Genomic DNA, 21,737 nt, shown 5'->3' on the forward strand with positions numbered 1-21,737 from the left:
GCAGTGATTTACAAGTTAGTGGAAGCAGGAGCAATCAGGAAAGTTCCTGGAAACATTTGTGTGATTCTTTGATGATGTTCAAAAGTATTTGAAATATATTTTTTGCAACATTATAAATATTTTACTTCTATCAATTTAATACCTATATGCTGAATGAAAACATGAAAAGCTGAATGAATAGTCATTTCTATTTAATAACACCCACATGAAACATGGTTGTATATCATGGTTTTTGAATATATTTAAGAGCATAACTGTCAAAGCGATACATAATATTTTGAAGTATCTTAAAATAGAAAACCATTATATTAAATGCTGGCTAATAAGTGTCCACACTTTTGACCAGCTCTTTCCCCTTAATAAGCAGGTAGAATCCTGTTTACAGAAAAAGTGAGGGGCACTGAAGCTCTCTTTATTAGAACAAAAAAATAACTGAACAGAACTTCCAGACTGACCCGGGCCAGATCTGGCCCAGATGATTTTTGCTATCTGGGTATGGAAGGTATTAGAGTTACCAGAATCTTTAATAGTTTCTTCATCCACATCCAATCAAAGACCATATGCGAAACATATGCCTGAGGATAAAAGGTTGTAAACCTTCCCTCCAAAGCTACCATTCCTCATTGGCTCACTAAAGTCCTGAGGGTGTGACATCGTCACCCTATACAGCAGAGGTGTCAAGTAACGAAGTACAAATACTTCGTTACTGTACTTAAGTAGAAATTTGGGGTATCTATACTTTACTTGAGTAATTATTTTTCAGCCGACTTTTTACTTCTACTCCTTACATTTTCAGGCAAGTATCTGTACTTTCTACTCCTTACATTTTAAAAATAGTTTTGTTACTGCTATTTCATTTTGGCTTGTTTTCATTCCGGGTGTCATCATTCAAAAAAAAAAAAAAAAAAAAAAAAAAAAACTATAGTATCCAGATAAATCGCGCCATCCGGAAGCAGTGAATTTGATTGTGGTTGGATGAGAAGGATAAACATATACCATTCTGACACCCTATTGGTTTGTACGTGATCCATCGCACCTGCACATGACACAAATCACATCACACTCCAGCAAGGACATAGCCAGTTTTGGGCTCGTTTATCAAAAAATATATATTTCTTAAAAGTAGGATTGGGTTTGGAACCGGTATCCGATCGCCTCAGAGTCAGTCCGCTTAAATTCCACATGAAACCAGCGTCAGACCGGTCTCCTCCCGTCTTTCAGCGCGCTCTTCAATCTGCAGAGGCGCAGACCGCGAACGGAGCAGCGCATGCGCACTTAAACAAACAGAGGACACGAGGTATGTGTTTAATAAACAATCACTCGGTTTCTCATCTGTAAAGTTTTCGCTCATCACACCACAGCCGTTTCCTCCAGCGAAAATCTAGCCCTTAACACATATGAACGAACACATACTTTAATTACACTTATTTAAATATACTTAATTTAATCATACGTACTTTATACATACACTACTGTGCAAAAGTCTTAGACACGTTAGTATTTTCACTTAAAAGAATGGTGTTCGGCCAGTAATTTATATATATTGCTGTAGTGTGTCAGTATAAAATATCAGTTTACATTTCCAAACATTCATTTTGCTGTTGTCAAGCTGCTTGTGCATTCAAAATCGCACTAGATTATTATTAAAATTAATGGCAAACTGATATTTCCTACTGACACACTGCAGCAAAAGATATAAATAACTGGCTTAAAACCCTTTTTGGGGTGAAAATACTAATTTTTCCATAAGACTTTTGCACAGTACTGTATTTTAAAAACGACATTTTTGCTACTTTATAAAGAATGAGCATACAGTAATTCACAGAACTGATAAAAGACAGTGACAGACAGCACTCATGTTAACTAAATATCAGAGTGAGTGACAGAGATACAGTAGAAATATTATGTGTGGTTTTGTATTAAATAATGACCCAGATTGTGAAATACGTTTATTAGCCTTAGATTAAGGGAAGCACAACTTGGGAAATGAGAGCATCCAAGCTGAAAGCTATGGATTTATTTTAAATATTTGTAATGTTCTTTAAAGTTATCCATAGTTTTTTTTTGTGGTTCATTTTTTTAAAGGGGGGGGTGAAATGCTATTTCATGCGTACTGAGTTTTTTACACTGTTAAAGAGCTGGATTCCCATGCTAAACATGGACAAAGTTTCAAAAAATTAAGTTGTACGTTTGAAGGAGTATTTTTGAAGATGCTTGTTTTACAAACAAGGCCCAGTTTGACGCCGGATTTGCGTATCGTTTATTTCTTAAGGATGATGCAATCCCAACGAAAAAGGGTCACGATCGTGTGTTGGAACCGCAGGCGGTGAGTAAAACTGCTTCAAATATCTCTGCCTCCTTGTTAGTGCGTCCGCCTCCCATGCCGAAGACCCGGGTTCGAGCCCCGCTCGGAGCGAGTCGTTGCTGCTGCTGCTCTCGTTCAGTTTCAGCCTCGGGATCTGATTCTGGATCATAAATAAACGGCTGAATCTGACTGTAAGCCATAGATTGTTTTGGATGATGTTTTTTTCCTCAAGGTAATGTCACAGCTTCCACATGCTCTCAACGCAAAAGCCTACTATCACTCGTGATTCTTTAGCTCCGCCCACACGCCACGCCTCCAGCCGCTCGTGTTTTCCCGGGAAAAATCGGTACAGACTATCTTTCTCTTATGAATATAATAAAACTAAAGACTTTTTGGAGTTATGAAGGATGCAGTACTACTCTATAGGTACTCAAGATTAACAGGATATTGAGTGAAAACGAGCATTTCACCCCCCCTTTAAAGTATCGGTTCAGGCACTGTTTAGGAGTACCGTTTTAAAAGTATCGAAAAGGCACTGGACCCTACTTAAAAGTTATTATTTCTCACTGGCTCATTTACCAAATGAGTGCTTTTTCTTCGTCCTCCACAAATTAAGCTACTGTAGGTAGTTCGGTAGCGAGACGTTTGAATAAATTAGCGTTTTCGATTGACGATGCGATTGACAATGTTGTGATAGGCTTTGCCAACTTTGTAACTCGTTCCCCCCCCCGAACACTGGACATAGCAGACGTATGTACCGAATACAAGAAGCTATCAATCAAGAAGGTATCAGGATTATGACTTATTTTTCAGTTTTAGTTTTTGATTAATCACTTGGAATAATCATTCATTTTGACAGCACTGTAATGTTTATTGTAAATAGACAGCCATACAAGTGTAATTGTTACTAAGCCTGCACCAATGTTCTTGTCCATTGTCCTCGCAGATTCCTGCAGCTAAGTTTGGATGTACATTTACATTCCATTAAGGGTTATTGATGACATGCCTCTGAAGTTTGACTTTTTGCACCATAACAATACTTATTGGCAACTAGTCATCATATCTCTAGTCCTTTAATGTATTTGCATTGTACTAAAGTGCGTTCATTTTAAATGGGCATATATGCGGCTGATGAAGACCTGAAGGTCGAAACGTTGCTTGATTAAATTCCTCTGGAGCAGTAGTTTTCAGTGTTCAGACTTCACTTCTTTATTTGTCTATATCATTCAGTTGTCTTGCACCTGCGTCCTAATTGGATGTTTGGGATGTGCACACCATTTTTGTATTTTCATATATGCGGCTGAAACAGGTAGCCTAGTGCATCCCAAATTTTTCAACAGGAACATTTTAATATAACATTATAGTCATTATGGCCTATGGCCTTTAGAAAAATGTTTTTTTTGAGGAGGTGGGGTAGTGTACAATAGGCCCCTGTGGTGCGGCCTAAGCTTTTGTTCTTAATGGCATTTTTTCCCCCTTACATTACTTTTACTTTTATACTTTAAGTAGTTTTTTAAACCAGTACTTTTACACTTTTACTTGAGTAAAAAGCTTGAGTTGATACTTCAACTTCTACAAAAGTCTTTTTAAACCCTAGTATCTATACTTCTACTTGAGTAATGAATGTCAGTACTTTTGACACCACGATAACTGATCACTAGATCAGGGCAGTTCTTTTAGATTCAGGAATTTCAGGAGAAGATGCTAAACTAACAGCCTAAAAAACCACACTAAGCTTGCACAAGGCCTTCAGCCTTGACTTTCCATTCATCAAGATCCTCTGATTCGAACCGGACTTTCTCATCAACTCACTTCACCTGAGACCAACTAGAACCCCAAAGTGCATCAGGACTCTTTTTCAAAACAGGCGAGACGTGCACGTATCAAACCTAGTCTTATTAATTTATCCATTAATATCATATGCACCTTTAACAAAGGTGTGTTTGAACTAAGAAACTGATGTTTCCTTCAGGCTCTGAGTAGTATTGTATTGTAAGAAAGTTATTTTCCTTAACGGAAATTAATGTTATTAGAATTGACAGACAGTTGAGACTGAGAGGTCAAGTAAATACTTACAGCAGATATTAATATTTATAATTAATCATAACTAGTTATGATTCATTATTCATATTTCCCCTTTGAGCTAATTCGCTACAGGACCATTCCAAGTCAAGCTGGGGAGGCATTCAGAAAAGAAATGGGTAAGTGCCTCACTACCTGAGCTGTGCAATTGAACCTAATACACGGGATGGATGCCTGCTCCTTTCTGATAAGTCTCAGAAGATTCATTGACTGCCGAGGGACTCCAGCAGAGCTCTACTTAGAATTTAGAGGAGGTGAGAAGGAGCTAAGTGAAAACTTCCACAGTATGTCCTCAGATCTCCACCAACTTCTTGCCAAACAGAAGATTGATTTCAGTTTCAATCCACCTGCCGCATCTCATGTTGGGGGGGGGGGGGGGTACATGGGAGCAGGAAATCAAGTCTGTCAAGACATCTTTGTACAATGGTCATAGGAGTTCAGCCAATCTTTGAAGAGGTACTGCACACAGTTCTGCTTGATGTTGAAGCTATCTTAAATGCAATGATGCTTGGTTACACCTCATCTGATGTTGTTGACTTGGATACCATAACCCCAAATGTCCTCCTCATGGGCCGGCATGATGGAGCACGCACGTCCTGATTTTGCCAAGTCCGATGTGTTCCCAGGTCAACATATTTTGTTGACCCTGGAACAACATTTTACTCCAAAAATATATTCTTAACCATATCCCTACACCTAAACCTAACCTTAACCATGAGTAATCCCTAAAATCAGAGGAAATGATAGATGAATGACACTGATGTACAAGCACCAAACACTGATTTTAAGCATAAACTTCACAAAATCTATAAACTGGTTCTTCAAATCTGATTGGTTAATCACAATGTTGTTCCAGGGTCAACAACGATGTTGTCCCAGGAACATGTCTCACTTGGTAAAATCAGGTTAGGCATGGAGCACTGCCTCAAGTAGTGTATCTAAGGAGTGAAGGACTGGGCTGATGGAGATGGCTTAATTGCCAAGTTATAGCGGATCACTTTTGGGTCAGGTTCTGGGCCACTCTGGCCCATTGGTAAAGTGGTTTCAGTGCATGGCAGTGCAGATGGTCACGCAAGGTTTTCACATGTCCAAGTCAAGGATAAGGTCTACTGTATAACAGGCCAGCTGCCCAGATTATTACTCTTCCAGCAATCCCTAAATCTGAGGAGGATGGGCTGTGCACTTCAGTGACCACAGATTCAACTTAGCCTTTTACAGGGACAAATTGTACACAATTTGGGGGCGGCTGTGAAAAAGGCGATAAAGAGACTAACGGACTGATGTTGCATTGACTCTGTTAGAGACTTTGATAATGAAAGATGCGCATCATGAAGTGGTACGCGTGTACGCGCTGACGTGCAGAGGTCACTGTGAGGAAGCTGGCAGTCTTTGTCTGTGGCACTTAGCGATCGTTCTCACTGCATAATGAGCACCAGAGATGTTCATTATCATTTATCAGCCTCAGCTTGAGTGTATTTTGTATCGCGTGCATCCTGTAGGAGTGAGTAACAATCAATTACACTGTTATTCAGTTTATAGTTGTTTTGTTAGTTATGATGCAGTTATGAAATTAGACATGCTACATGATAATGGTAATGCTCACATGCTGTATCTGATGTGTCTATGATTGCAGTTAAAGTTACAATGTTAATACCTTCATTATCGGTCATGTAGATACCAGTGAATGTGTTGTTATATTCAGTGTTTCTACTACTGGATTTGATTCCCTCTACATTAAGAATATAACTCACTCTTGATTCAGCCTCACAATCTCTATGGGCTCGGCTGATGTCATTAGAGACGAGAGACTGAACAGAGCTAAGAATATTAATCTCATCTGAGTACTATAAAGGAGCCTGTTGACTGATCACAATACCCAAACCTCTCATTGTAACCAAGATAATCTTTTATCCTGACATCCAGTCACTAACTGAAGTGTATGTAAAAGCTGTCTTCCCTCACTACTGTTGATTATTGTAAGGATGAAAGAACAGATACTTTGATCTCCTGAGAAACAGACAATACAAACATACACAAGCATCTTCGAGACACCCCACAGAGTGGAGGTGCAGGAAACACCTCTCTCCCATATATTATCAGTTCCTTCTCATCCCATTCCTTTCCCTTTCTCTTTCTACTTGGTTCTCTCAGAATTGTCAATATTATAATGTTCTACATGAATGCAAGTAATATTTACAGTCATGTTTGGTATCATTTGAATAGTAGTATTACAATGGTCTCAATCCTACAGAAGTAGACTAAAAGATCCTAGAAAGTACAGATCCTAAGAGTTAAGAGATATTTTGCCTACTGTAATGGGAGTGCCCTTTTCCAGAGTCTTCCATGTAAATTACCTTCTGTTCCCTTTGAGGTGTGAACCACTAAGATCTGGGACCTGGCTTAATGCAAATTCCAATTGTTTGTACATGCCTCCATTTGGGGGATGTTTTATTTCGGTTCTGTATTCAATTTTATTTGTATAGCGCATTTACAACAGCCACCAGGCTGACCAAAGTGCTTTACAGAATAGCAAGAATTTTACACATACACAGAAAACAGACCAGAAAAAAAATTAAATCCACCCATTTAAAATTTAACATCACAGTAGTCAATACACTAAGGAAAACAAATAGGTTTTTAGCAAGGACTTAAAAATAGACAAGGAAGGGGATATTCTTATCTCTAAAGGCAGGGTATTCTAGAGTCGTGTAGGGATCTAAGAATTGGAGTGATGTGTTCATGTTTACAACATTTTAAAATAATTCTGGCTGCAGCGTTTGGTACAAGCTGAAGTTGCGCAATTTGAGATTTAGTTATACCGCAATATAAAGAATTGCAGTAATCTAGATGAGACATAACAAATGCATGAACAGCCATTTCTAGATTTTCAGGAGTGAGAACGTTTTTTTTATTTTAGACAGTAAACGACAACATTTTTCTTAAATACAGGTGTGTATTTATATATAATTAATAAATATATATAGTACACACGCATATTTGATTTTAGTCATAAACAATTTATTGTTTTCATTTAACTGAAATGGTCACAGAAAACTACATTTGCATGAAAAAAACCAAGAGGCCCCAGGTGTTTTTTTGTGGGCAAGCCCACAGTGGGTTGCCCACAGAAAATCCTCATTTGGCCCCAAATGACCAAACTACATTGAGACACCTGCCAAGAAGGCCTTGGAGGCTGCAACACTTCTAGTAGAATGAGTCTTGACCCCTAGAGGTGAAGAGAGATCAGAGGACTCGTAAGCGATGTAAATGGCATCTGCTATCCACTGACTGAGGGGCTTTTTTGGTAGCCATAGCACACAAGCAGTTGGTCCGCCTTTCTCCACATGGCAGCTCTGTGGACGCTCAGTGCTCGCATTTGACACATACAGTTAAACCTCTGCTGGTCTGGCTCCCTGAAGGGAGGAGGGCTGAAGGCCTGAAGTACGACAGGCTGTTGTGTAGAGGAGAGAACCTTAGGAACATACCTAACGTACCTATATGCTTGAGGGTACAGAAATGCTTTGGCCAGACCGGGTGCAAAGTCGAGATAGGAAGGGGCCACAGAGAGGCCCTGCAGATCCCCAGCAATTTTGAGAGAAGATATCGCCAGAAGAAAGGTAGTTTTTACGGGGACACGAGATCTAACCAGAGGCCTCAGTGGAGAAAACATGTTACTAGGGGGTGTCTGGCCACTGACTGGCCACTGAGAGGGGCAAGGTAGGCTGCAATGGCCGACTGGGGGAAAGGCGTACAGATGAAGCCTCGGTCATGTCTGTAACGTGGCATCCATCCCCAGTGGAGTTGGAGTTGTAGAGAACCAGAGAGGACAGTGTGATGTCTTGAGCCTGGCCAAAAATTCTCCATATCTGCTTTACCACCTCGGTGTGAAACCTCCATTACCCGGGCCTCAGCTCCTGATTCAACAGGATGTATGCTCCCATATTGAGATGCTCAAGAATGTGCACTTCTCTGAGCGAGAGAAGTTCGTCCAGGGACCACACAAGGATTTAGTGTGCCAGCTTGTACAAGGGGCACAAATGCAGATCTCCCTGGTGGTTAATGTAAGAAACCATTGCTGCTTTGTCGGTGTGCACCAACATATGGTGATCTCTTAGGTCTGGGAGAAAGTGTCTTAGTGCTCGAAGCACAGCCAACATCTCCAGGCAGTTTATATGCCATGTCAGATGGCGACCACTCCATAGACCGCAGGCAGGGTGGCCACTCATAACCACACCCCAACTGGTGAGGGATGTATCACTCCCAGCACTGGGCCCTGAGACTAGAACCAAGGTTTCCTCCACATGTCCAAGGCATGTAGGCATCGCCACATGACCTTGATCATGTGAAGTAGGTTTCCCTTCGGAGAAAACCCCTTGTTCTTGAGCCACCATTGTAGAGGTCTCATGTAAAGCAGGCAAAGAGGTATCACATTAGATGCAGCTGCCAACAGACCCAGCAGTTTCTGAAACTGCTTAACAGAGAGGTCTTCTCTGACTCTCCTGACTGCAGTGAGGATTGACTCGATCTGAGCAGAGGACATGCATTCCTGCATCATGGTAAAATCCCACACCACGCCCAGATAAGTGCACCTCTGTAATGGAGAAAGCACACTTTTCTTGCCATTTAGTCTTTTGTCAAAAATCAACCAATCATTGCTATAGTTCAGTATGTGGATTCCCCGGAGTTGCAATGGAGCCAGAGCTGTATCCACACACTTCGTGAAAGTGCAGGGTGAGAGTGCAAGGCTGAGAGGAAGAACCCGATAATGGTAAGCATTACCCCCAAAAGCAAACCTCAGTTACTTCCTGTGAGTGGGAAGGATGGATACATGGAAGTACGCATCTTTTAGATCAATCGTGACAAACCAGTACTCAGACCTGATCTGACACACATCCTGTTCGAGTGTGAGCTTCCTGAACTTCAGTCGCAGTCCCTGTACTCGGAGCTAGTACTCGGAGGGGGCTGCTGGGTAAAAGTGCTAGAAAGCAGCAAGGGAGGAACCACTGGAATCCCACTGCCTGTTTACAGGTTCCTGGTACCTATCGACGATGGAATTGACATTGTCACAGAACAGGCCAGAAGGTGCAAGCGGTGTGTCCATGAGGCAGACCCTGTCTTTCTCTTTCATATCTGACAGGGTCAGCCACAAATGCCTCTCCGCCACCATCGCTGCCAGGGACCTGCCGATGGCACGGGTGGTCTCCTTTATGACGCGGAGAGACAAGTCAGCATTCCTCCTGAGCTCTGTAATATCCTCAGATTTTAGCTGCTCAACCTTTGTCATTTATATTCAAGAAGTCAAAAGATCAGAATCATATCATCCTCTTTTCTTGTTTTTTAATCATAAATGGATGTAGCTTATATCTACATCGATGATGAGAGGTGTGAATCATAAATAAACTTTTCTATGATTGTTGATGCTGATTCAGCTAAAACTTGTCTCAGGAAAACTGTATTTCTGATATCAAAACAGTATAAGACCAGAATCACTCTTATTACAAAATCAAAATTGTTTTGTATTATATTATAATTTCAGTTTTACAAGCTTTGAAAAAAAAAGTCTTAATATTCCCAATTCAAAAACTGAATATCATATATTGAAACCTTATAATAACTGTGAGTGTGTGAACATATTTTTTGATGCATGTTTGTTTACACTGAGGTTTGTGTGTAGTTTGCAATCCTACGAGTTCAGATATTATGCACACGTCCAGATTTGCATTTTAGTTAAACTTTAGCTGTGTCTGCTTCCATACACCAGACAGGTATCCTTAAATTATTACATAAGAATCTCTTAAACATCCTATTCAATTAACTGTGCTCAATATGGCTATTCGCAGGCAACGTCTATAGGAGTAAAACAGGGAAATCAACTAAATCAGATTAAATCTTAGAAGACCCCAAGAAGCACACGGACGTTTGTGGTAAGGCAGTTTTCATATGACTTTCAAGTGTCTTAAGTAATTTCCCTTATGTCGAAACAAAAATCTATTTTAATCAAATATTGGTTTTAAAATTAATTTGGACTCCTAAGTCACGCTTTTACAAAATCTGAATAAAATAATTATTAAACATAAAAAATACTATAATAAAATGAGTACTGATCACACAAAGGATGCTAAAGTAAAAAGTAAATAATAAAATAAAATTATAAAAGTATTTAAAAAAAAAAAGAAAATACAATAAACCATAAAACAAAATAAACCAAGCCACTTTTTTTTTTTTTTTATCATTTTTTACATTTTTATCTAAACAATGCATTTTAAGACATTTGCAGATTTGACTTTCATGTTCAAATATGTTTCAGTGCATTCTGGCTTACTGTTCATTAAAAAAGGATGTTGCATAAATATAAATTTAAATAAAATTAAATTACTTTGAAGTCAAAATAATAATTTAAAGCTGTTTATTACTTTTTAGAAAAGTAAGTTGCATTGAAAATGCTAGCTAATAAATTAATAAATGAAAATTTATTAGATAACAAAAATAAAAATAAAAAAAAGGCAGTTTATTTTATGTACAGTACAGACCAAAAGTTTGGAAACATTACTATTTTTAATGTTTTTGAAAGAAGTTTCTTCTGCTCATCAAGCCTGCAGTTATTTGATCAAAAATACAGAAAGAACAGTAATACTGTGAAATATTATTACAACTTAAAATAATAGTTTTCTATTTGAATATACTTAATATATATATATATATATATATATATATATATATATATATATATATATATATATATATATATATATATATATATATATATTCCTGTGATGCAAAGCTGAATTTTCAGCATCATCACTCCAGCCTTCAGTGTCACATGTAAAATCCAGCCGATCACATGATCATTTAGAAATCATTCTAATATTCTGATTTATTATGAATGTTGGAAACAGTTCTGCTGTCTAATATATTTGATGAATAAATGGTTAAAAATAACTGCATTTTTATATATATATATATATATATATATATATATATATTAAAAAAATTCTAATAATATATATTCTAATAATATATTTTCTTTACTATCACTTTTTATCAATTTAACACATCCTTGCTGAATAAAAGTATTGGTTTTATTCAAAAAAGAAAGAAAAAAATTACTGACCCCAAATTACTGACCAGTAGTGTATATTGTTATTACAAAATATTTATATTTTAAAAACATAGCTTCTTTTTTTTCTTTTTTTACTTTTCATTCATCAAAGTATCCTAAAAAATTATCACATGTTCTGAAAAAATATTAAGGAGCAAAACTGTTTCCAACTTTGATAATGAATCATCATATTAGACAGCTTTGCATCACAGAAATAAATGATCATTTAAAGTATTTTAAATTTAAAAACAATTATTTTAAATTGTAATAATATATCACAATATTACATTTTTTTCTGTATTTTTGATCAAATAAATGCAGGCTTGATGAGCAGAAGAAACTTCTTTCAAAAACATAAAAAATTGTGATGTGTCCATACTTTTGGTCTGTACTGTATATATTTTTTACATTATTTTGTCATTTTATTTTGTTTTACTTTTTCTTCTTCTACAACTTCCCATGCACAATCAGTGAATCAATGAAACCTAAAAAAGGCTGCAAGTCATGGGACCCTATACACTAGGCACAATAGCAAATAGCAAATGCATTTGCGCCTATTTGTGCGCTTATGTGTGTGCTGGTCTAACTAATGTATGTGTTCAGGTGCACTGTTGGCGCCTTGCTATTATGAGGAACTCAAAATATACTGCTCCATAGACCAGCTCAAACCTGGGTCTCGTTCTTTGTACGTCGCTAACTCAGCTGGATTTGATTGTTGATGGTTTTGTATTAACTTGGATTGGTTGGTTCATCAAAGCTCATCCTGGAGTTGCTGTCATAGCAATAGGTCTGTAAGCTTAAACCTGCTCAGGAGCAGGATTATTTAAAGTAAACAGGATTATATAGCATCTTTTTAAGCAGAACTGATACTTAAAATCTGTCCGCTACCACCGTTACTTTATTAGTAGAGTATCCTACTGATACATGGGCAATCATTTAAAATAATATTCATTTAAAAATTAATTTCAAGATAATATAATAACGTTGTGTAGTTTTTAATATTATAGACATTTGTCATAAAATAATTACTTCATAATTGTATTAATTACACACGTTTAATGTAGAGTCATGCATTAATTTGAGTGATGACAGCTATTATGAGAGTGGCTTGATGGAGATGCAGACAACTCGATCCCTTAAGAAACTTGAATTAATGCTGTCACGTAACAAACCTGTTCAAGTATAAAATTTTATTTGAAATATGAATATTGTTAATTACTACATTGAAACAAAAAATGTCAAGCCTGTATTTCCAATTTCTGCATAGCTGATCGTGTTTTTGAGTATTGATACATAGCCCCTTTTAAACCAAACCATGAACATGCAATTATCTCAGAAAACTCAATCCAGCCATAGTAATCATCAACAACAGGTGCGTTCGAAGAACTGAATTAGCCAGATCCTGATTAGCACAATGATAGCATCTTGGATGTGACATTTCATCTTGGATATATTAAGCGACATCTTGGTCTAAAGTCTTAAAGGGATAGTTCACCCAAAAATCATAATTATGTTATTAATAACTCACCCTCATGTCGTTTCAAACCCGTAAGACTCCGTTTATCTTCTGAACACAGTTTAAGATATTTTAGATTTAGTCCGAGTGCTCTCAGTCCCTCCATTGAAGCTGTGTGTACGGTCTACTGTCCATGTCCAGAAAGGTAAGAAAAACATCATCAAAGTAGTCCATGTGTCAAGTCAAAGCGAGTCATAATCTGGCTCGGCTTGGTGTTCATCTCTCTCTTCAGTCAGTGTACTGTTTGAGTCAATGAATTACTCCGGGATATTGGTTTGTTTGAACTCAGAGGGAGTGTCAGCCACATTAAAAAAGTGAACAGCTTAAGTCATTTGTGGATTAATGCGTATTGGAGACGCGACCCATTTAAAACGATTCAGTTCGATCAGGTGAACAGGTTCAAAAAGATCCGGTTACATCGAATTATTTGTTCCCGAACCGGATATGTCAAACTGCTTTTATTTGAACTCTCTTACAACAGACACGGAAGAGAAGACAATGCTGAATAAAGTCGTAGTTTTTGCTATTTTTGAACCAAAATGTATTTTCGATGCTTCAACAAATTCTAACTGCGCTCTGATGTCACACGGACTACTTTGATGATGTTTTTCTTACCTTTCTGGACATGGACAGTATACTGTACACACAGCTTCAATGGAGGGACTGAGAGCTCTCGGACTAAATCTAAAATATCTTAAACTGTGTTCTGAATCTAAAAGGAGGTCTAACTGGTTTGGAACGACATGAGGGTGAGTTATTAATAACATAATTATGATTTTTGGGTGAACTATCCCTTTAAGTCAATGGCAGAATATTTTTTTGTTATTTAAAGAGCACTTTACAAGAAAATGTGCCTCTGGGCGGGTCCACAACGCTGCATTCACTTGTTTACAAGTGATTACACATATTACACAGCAGCACACAACATTTTTTTGTTAATTATGAAACAATAAAACATTAAAATGTAAAACATTATTATTGTGTAGGCTACATGAATATAAAAATGCCTACATATCATAATGAATTCCCATTGCATGTATAAGAATTAGGCTACCTATTTAATCGCACACAAGCAGCTCTGTTTCATCTCTGGAGACACTTTCTGTCATTAATCAATAAGAGTAGAGGGACAACCCATTTAGACCATGCACGCTGACCATTTTCAGTCCTTAAAGGGGTCCTATTATGCTTTTTCACTTTTTGAATTTTAGTCAGCGTGAAGGGTGTATGTTTGGCCATAAAAAAAGATCTTCTTTAATGCATCTGAGAAATTGTGTTCCCTTTCAAATGTTCACTCTCTTGTTATGGATGGGAAAACAAATGTTTTCCTTTCTGCTGAAGCCCGATTTAACCAATGGCGCTTCAGCCTGCCAAAAGGGCCGGGGCCAACCGCTATACAAATCAGCCAGTAGCGCCTTTCGTCAGATTATTCTCCTTCATTGGATTGTTGATGCAATAGCTCTAGATTATGCATCAGAAGAACTGGAATACCCTATTGGTGTGAGAGCCCACTCCACAAGGGTAATGGCCCCCTCATGGGCATGGTCCAGCAGCATATTTTTCAGTGAGATCTGTGCGGTGTAGTGAGGCGTTATTGGATTTGTTCTCATACATAACAAAACGTTTGAAAGGGAACGCTTCGGTTATTTAACGTAACCTTGGTTCCCTGAGATAAGGCGAAGCATTTTCCTCCGTGGATAACTGACACATCACAGGTATATTTTTCATCTGTAATGTTAGGAAGTCATGCAAATATTGACTGCATAATGACTTTACGTAATTTCAGTCATTACCTCCGTTTGAGAGTGGAATATTGAATTTAAATGTATATATCGACATGAAAACAGAGTTTAAAATAATTGTTTTTACTTCATTTTCTCACTCCAGGAAAAAGTCTGTATGCGTGGGTGAGAGTTTGCATGCAGGTGTCAGCCACATTAATATATACATATAGATAGATAGATAGATAGATAGATAGATAGATAGATAGATAGATAGTGTTCCTGTAGCTCAATTGGTAGAGCATTGCGTTATCAAGTGCAAGGTAGGGGGTTCGATTCCCTGGGAACACATGATAGGTAAAAATTGATAGCCTGAAAGTAACTTTGGATAAAAGTGTCTGCTAAATGCATAAATTTAATAAATTATCTTAAAAAAAAAAATGCATTTTTCAAACCATCAAGCATGCAAGCATGTTTTAGTAGACCCCCAAAACAAATTCAAGACTTTGCAGAAGAGCATATCAGGACCCCTTTAAACTAGTAAAAGTGGATTTGTGTGCTTTAGACCATGCGGTTTTAAGTGTGACTTAGATGTCCAAATACATTTTTAAACTACTGTTGCTGTTCATATTAGCCAAATCAATTATAAATTTACCTATAAGTGTGACATTTTATCTATCATTTACACTGTCAGTCTCATTTTGATGTTTTTCAGAGTCCATTCACATGAAAAATGATAAACCATTGGGTGATTTTAGCCGTCTACATTCTGACGTTTTTGATCGGCCTTCCTGCCAATCTACTAGCTATTTGCACCTTCTTTAAGAAACTGGGTAACAAACCCAGTCCGAATGACATTCTGCTCTTCAACCTGACGGCTTCTGACTTGGTCTTCCTGCTCTTTCTGCCCTTCAAGATGTACGAAGCTGGCGCTGGCATGGAATGGCACTTATCCCAGACCCTGTGCTCCATTGCCTCCTATTTCTTTTTCACCACCATTTACACCAGCTCCCTGTTGCTCATGGCTATAGCCATTGACCGCTACTTAGGGCTGGTGTTTCCATTCAAATACAGACTGATGCGTAAACCGCTTTACGCCGCAGCAGGAAGCGTCATCATCTGGCTGGTCAGCGCTGCCCATTGCAGCATCGTATTCATCACTGTCCACATGCCAGATCCGAATGCCACCCTTTCCAAAAACATCTGCTATGAAAACTTCACAGAGCAGCAAAAAAAGTTCTTGTTACCAGTTCGATTTGAATTTTTTGTGGTTATATACTTGCTGCCGCTCATAGTTTGTATCTTCTGCTATATCAACTGCATCTACATCCTGTACACCAGACCTCGTATAACTAAAGGGAAAAAGCAAAGGGCCATTGGCATGGCATTGTGCACGCTGACCATCTTTTTACTCTGTTTTTTACCCTACAACTTGTCTCATCTGGTGGGTTTCAGTAGCAACGACAGCCCATGGTGGAGGTACTACACGCTCCTGCCCAGCACCCTCAACACCTGTCTGGATCCATTCGTGTTTTACTTCTCGTCCTCGACTTTCCGAGAAAGCAAAACTGTTTCTGTACTCAAGAAGTGGTGTTTTACACATAAGAAGACTAAAAAGAGTGACACTGAATTTTGATTGTGGCAAACTGAACCTTTTTTTTGCATTTGAACATCAGTTATGTCATGGCTTCATGCAAATTGCAAATCTATGTATTAATTGAATAACTTTAAATATTAATTCATTATGTAAGGATTGATACATTTAGCATAGTTATTTTTCAAAGTAGTTAAGAACTTTTTTTTTAAAGAGAATCTAAGAAAGTAATGAGTAATCCTGCATTTGTTTGATCGAACATACAGTACAAATCTGAAATATTAATATTTAAAACAACTTTTCTCTATTTAAATAAATGTTAAAATGTAATTTATTCATGTGATCAAAGCTGAATTTTCAGCATCATTACTCCTGTCTTCAGTGTCACATGATCCTTCAGAATCATTCTGATTTGCTGTTCAAAAAAGTTTCATTAAAATATTCTGAATATTCAACCATTTCCTGTGTTGGTTTTGGAATTTATTTTTATTTACTTTAAGTTTCTACCATCATGGAAAACCGAGAAATATCAGGGAATTTTAAAATGGTAATTTTCAAGCCTGAAAATGTAACAGAAATGTCACAGAGTTTTACTAAATTATTATTAATCTTAAACTTTTTCCTGGTCAGTTTATGGATATTATTAAGACATTTGGAGTATCAGGGGAATTTTAAAACCTCATTGAAACTTATAAATCCTAATAAAGTCATAGAAAACTCTAATTAAAAGCCAAACTGTTGAGAGTTTCAACAAAATATTATACATTTGAAACTTTTTCCTGGCTAATGTATGGATGTTGCTAATAAAATCTGGAAAAAAAATGTTCAATTGTAATAAAAATATGAAAACAATAGTATTAATATACAAATATAGAATAATAATATTAATAGTTTTTCTAATAAAATGTTTTTTGTTTGTTTATTTCTAAATTAACAATGAACATTTTCAGAGTTTAATTAAAATATTCTGAATATTCAAAAATATATATTTTTTTTAATAACTCAGATTCCACCATGTTAGAAAACGTCTAAGGTTACGTATGTAACCCTGGTTCCTCGAAGGAACGAGATGCTGTGACGAGAACGTTTGGGGAATGCGTCCAGCGTGACGTCTCTGAATAACGTGTATAATCAGTCCAAAGGAAGGGCAAAACGTCATAGGCGGGTGACGTCAGAGACCAGGTAGCATAAAAGCATGAGCGGCGAAGCCGGTAATCAGCCTCAAGGATGAAGCAAGCGCCAGCCAAAGATGCCGGAAGTGTGGCACTGCGATGCAGTGTCTCGTTCCTTCGAGAAACCAGGATTACATACGTAACCTTAAGACGTTCCTCTTCAGGAACTCGAACTGCGTTGAGATTGTTTGGGGAATGAGAATGCCCACGCCGCCAGACTTTCAAATCTCTCCCTAGTGTGGAAGAGCACAGCTAAAGCAAGAGAAGGAGAAGGAGCCTGACAGAAATCTGGGACAACCCGTCCAATGGCCAAACTTCAGAAGGAGTAAGTCTTGACCCCCAGAAGAGGGGAGATCAGAGGACTCGAGGCTTAGGATAGCATACTGATCACCGCTTAGCATAAGCTTCTTCTTGCCAGAGGCCTCAGCCTCAGCACACCATGGAGGAAACATGTAACCAGAGGGTTTCTGCTCACTGACTGGCCACCGAGAGGGGCGCGGTAGGCCACCATGGCCGCCACGTAGACCTTCAGGGTGGAGTGGGTCAACCCTGCGGAGAGCCTGCAAGAACTCCAGCACTGTACCATCAGGGCAGTTAACTGGGTCGAGCTGGTGGTCTCCGCACCAAGAAGTGAAAAGCTTCCACTTCGAGGCATAAAGTTTCCTCATTGAGGGAGCTCTGGATTGGAGAATGGTCTTACAACCTCAGTTGAGAGACCGGAAGCTAAGAGTTGTGCCTCCTCAGAGACCACACCTACAGCCTCTAAGCTCCATGCGGGGGGCAGCCTCCACCTGCGAGAGGAGATCTGTACAGATGGTGCACACCAACACATGGTGACCTCTTAAGTCTGGGAGAAAAAAATGAAGTGCACAAAGCATGGCCAGCATCTCCATGCAGTTGATGTGCCATGTCATATGGTGACCACTCCACAGACCGCGGGCAGGGTGGCCACTCATGACCGCACCCCAGCCGGTGAGGGACGCGTCTGTCGCTAACATCCCGCGGCAACAAGGAGCTCCCAGCACCAGGCCCTGAGACAAGAACCAAGGCTTCCTCCACATATCCAAGGCATGTAGGCAGCGCCACGTGACCTTTAGCATGCGGAGTGGGTTTCTCCTCAGGGAGAACCCTTTAGTCTTGAGCCACCACTGTAGGGGTCTCATGTACAGCAGGCCAATAGAATTCACGTTGGATGCAGCTGCCATCAGACCCAGCAATCTCCGTGACTGCTTGACTGCTCCCGCCATGTGACCTCCTAAGGGAACCAGTCTCGCAAGACTGGCTTCTGGTGCGCCTAGAGCCACTAGCTCGGTGCCCTGAAGTGGTGGACTGGCAGGGGACGACCGTACTAGCTGCTCTAGAGACCTCCGTAGCTGTAGTTTCCGGGCGGTAACTGAGAGAAGCGCTCGCCGGAAATTGCTGCACCCTGGAACACCGGCAGGGTTGGCAGAACGATCTCCTGAGGGCACTGAGGAGAGACGGGCACCATGTAATGCGGTGTACACCACTCTTCCCCAGAGGGAGCTGGCCCTCAAGACATCCTAGGCCTAGGCGTCAGGATGTTATGATGAAGGCTATCGAGCGAAAACAACAGTCCGTAGAACTGCTTTCCACTAGAAGCCTTCGGCCTGGGAGCACCACTTTGACTCTAGCGTCTGTGATGTACAAAAGTGACACCCCCGGCACGAGGGGCTGGAACATGGTTGGGACTGCTCCGCCCAGCAGCCCCTGACCGCCTCAACCTATAATAGACAGATAAATGTCATTTTATTCCTTAGAATTAAATGTAGTCAGCAACCAGACTAGTCAACACGGTCTGGTGTAGAAAAAACTCACATAAAAATGAAACAATGTAATACATGCATTGCCTCGGCAGAGCGCATGTCTTTTTTATACATATACATAAAAAGGACGAGCCGTCTCCAACCCGTTCACCAGATTATGTGCGATTCCCGCTATCGCGGTCGCCACCGTGCCTCAGCAACAGCGTGACCGCAACTGCAAGATCGCATGCACGGACACACTCCTCGGAGCGTGCCCGGCGAGAGAGCATGTAGCAGCAGCAGCGAGCTGTCTCAGAGGGTGAAGAAACCGTAGTGCTGGTTTCCAAGCTGGTGGAGATAGGATGAGCCGTCTTCAACCTGTTCGCCAGATCATGTGCGATTCCCGCTATCGCGGTTGCCGCCGTGCCTCAGCACCAGAGAGATGCATGCACAGACACACTCCTCAGAGCGTGCCCAGCGAGAGCGGAGCGCTTAACACCGAGAAAAGAACAATCAGCCCCCCAAGAGCTGACTGCGCGAGCTCCACTCTTCATTAATGCTGCTTATGTTAATATTAGGTCATAATATGCTTGTGTGACTGGTGCTTGTGCAACTGGCGAGCTTATTGACGCCTTTCCACATCAATCTCCTCAGAGAAAGACAGGCAGTGCGCCGCGCCCTCTCATCTGGGAGAAAGTACCGCAAACACGGGCTTCCAACCCCCGAGAGCGGGTGCCGGATCTGGTGGCTTCCTTCCAGCAGATCCGAAAGCAAATCCCGCGAGCACAACCGCCGCTCCGCCTCGGCGAAAGCAGGGCTGGCACCGCGAGAGACACCAGTAAAAGCTCTCTCCTCAAAGAGAGCCTTCTGAGAGTGAAGCAAAGGCCTGCATAGCAGCCGTCAACTCCCTCGAGAGCTGACACTTCGCGCTTCACTCTCAAGCAGACAACACACGAGCTGTGTGTGTCCCTACCTTTTTTTAGTTTAATTTTATTATTTTGGCAGGGAAAACACACAGCCTGAACGCTGCCTGCTCTCGCCCAAAACTTCTATTGATTGAAGCTTTGACAATGGAGTTTATCAGTGGACAAACGACACTAAATAAGACTCACAAACAGATAGCGACTGACACACACACAGAGCGCTTGCTGAAGACACAAGGCTGATTACCAGCTTCGCCGCTCATGCTTTTATGCTTCCTGGTCTCTGACGTCACCCGCCTATGACGTCTCGCCCTTCTTTGGGCTGATTATACACGTTATTCAGAGACGTCATGCTGGACGCGTTCCCCAAACGTTCTCGACGCAGCTCGAGTTCCTGAAGAGGAACCTTAAAATATAAGTGAATTTGAACATTTAATGGTCATTAAAACACTTTAATTAAATTACAAGTTGTAGATAGTTCAAATTAACAATCAAAATGTTGACCTTTCTTCACTAGTTTATGTCAGTCAGTAAATGAACAGAATGACATTGAATGATGAGAATAATATGAGATTTTATTTGAGAATTTGTCTCTCTGTGCATGAACAATGAATGTTTTATTCAGGATTGTGTGATTTATTTTTAATCTTAAATACCTGATGTGATGGAGACAAAAAAAAATCCTGCGGGAAAACCTGGTGTATTTTATCAGGCAGAACATGGTGTATTTTATCTTACAGCCAACTTGCACTGGTTTTTAAGTGGGAATAGATAACCAAACACCTGTATATATACATTTAGACACTTGAGTGTTTGCTGCTCCTGAGTTTTTTAGCGAGAGCCGGCCAATCGGCGGCATTCATGCATCCTGTAGGCACACATGTAAAATATACCTGCAAAAAACAAAACACACGTGTTGAATGAAATCAACAGGGCATGCTGGAGTTAAAACAAAATGCATCTTTACTGACCTGCAAAAAAGGTCATGAGCAGAGCAACCCATCCCAGAATATAGGACCATGAGAAACGCCAGTCGCTGAAACGCTTCCCGAGGAAGTTCACCGTCACCCCGGTGTAGATCGCCATAGCAAGCAGAACAAAGAGAGCTGGAGTAGACATGAATGAAAAGGTTAGATAACTTCTTGTGTTCATTATCTGTTTGTATAAGCATCTGTCAGACTTACTGGAAATAAAAAACATGATCCCTGCAGCGAAGGAACGGTTGAATCGCTCAAAGGCAGAGAAGTGAGCGAAGGAGAGGATGCCTGCCATGATTCCAGCAAAACACGACATCGCTGAGAGGATCATGAAGGCTCGGGTTGCGTTCCAGTAAGCTGAAATGAGAGACAAAGAGAGGTGGACACTTTAGCTTAGACTGATGGAGGAACATGGACTTTTCTCACAGTGTTTCTCACTGAATTTCACAAATTTGGGGAAACTGCAGTTAAAGGAGCCACGTTTAATGAATTACTGTAGTCTTAATCGTCAAAATATAGAATAATAATGTCTTGGTTTGTCTAGTCAAATTTTTGTAACCTTCCTCCAACTTTTCTATGAAGAAA

The 21,737-nt window shown here is 39.8% G+C and overlaps 2 protein-coding genes across 4 annotated transcripts in view; one reads left to right on the forward strand and one right to left on the reverse strand.

Annotated features, from left to right (window-relative positions):
• Nucleotides 1-15,456: 15,456 nt before the first annotated feature.
• Nucleotides 15,457-21,737, forward strand: part of LOC113069459 (free fatty acid receptor 2-like) — a 7,250-nt gene continuing 969 nt past the window's right edge. Inside the window, exon 1 of the mRNA XM_026242549.1 lies at nucleotides 15,457-16,342. Within this exon, the coding sequence (XP_026098334.1) occupies nucleotides 15,457-16,342 (886 nt within the window). The remainder of the gene's footprint in view (nucleotides 16,343-21,737) is intronic.
• The window catches only part of LOC113069461 (lens fiber membrane intrinsic protein-like), a 5,956-nt gene continuing 4,958 nt past the window's right edge, over nucleotides 20,740-21,737 (reverse strand). For 2 of the 3 annotated variants that reach the window (XM_026242551.1, XM_026242552.1), the window contains exons 3-5: nucleotides 21,360-21,509; nucleotides 21,147-21,281; nucleotides 21,007-21,068 (exon numbers count right to left, since the gene is read on the reverse strand). In XM_026242551.1, coding sequence (XP_026098336.1) covers nucleotides 21,007-21,068; nucleotides 21,147-21,281; nucleotides 21,360-21,509 — 347 coding nt within the window. Of the gene's footprint in view, nucleotides 21,069-21,146; nucleotides 21,282-21,359; nucleotides 21,510-21,737 lie in introns of all 3 variants that reach the window. The other variant, XM_026242550.1, reaches the window with a different exon arrangement.

Source organism: Carassius auratus, unplaced genomic scaffold, assembly GCF_003368295.1.
Source record: "Carassius auratus strain Wakin unplaced genomic scaffold, ASM336829v1 scaf_tig00001604, whole genome shotgun sequence".
Lineage (NCBI taxonomy): Eukaryota > Metazoa > Chordata > Actinopteri > Cypriniformes > Cyprinidae > Carassius > Carassius auratus.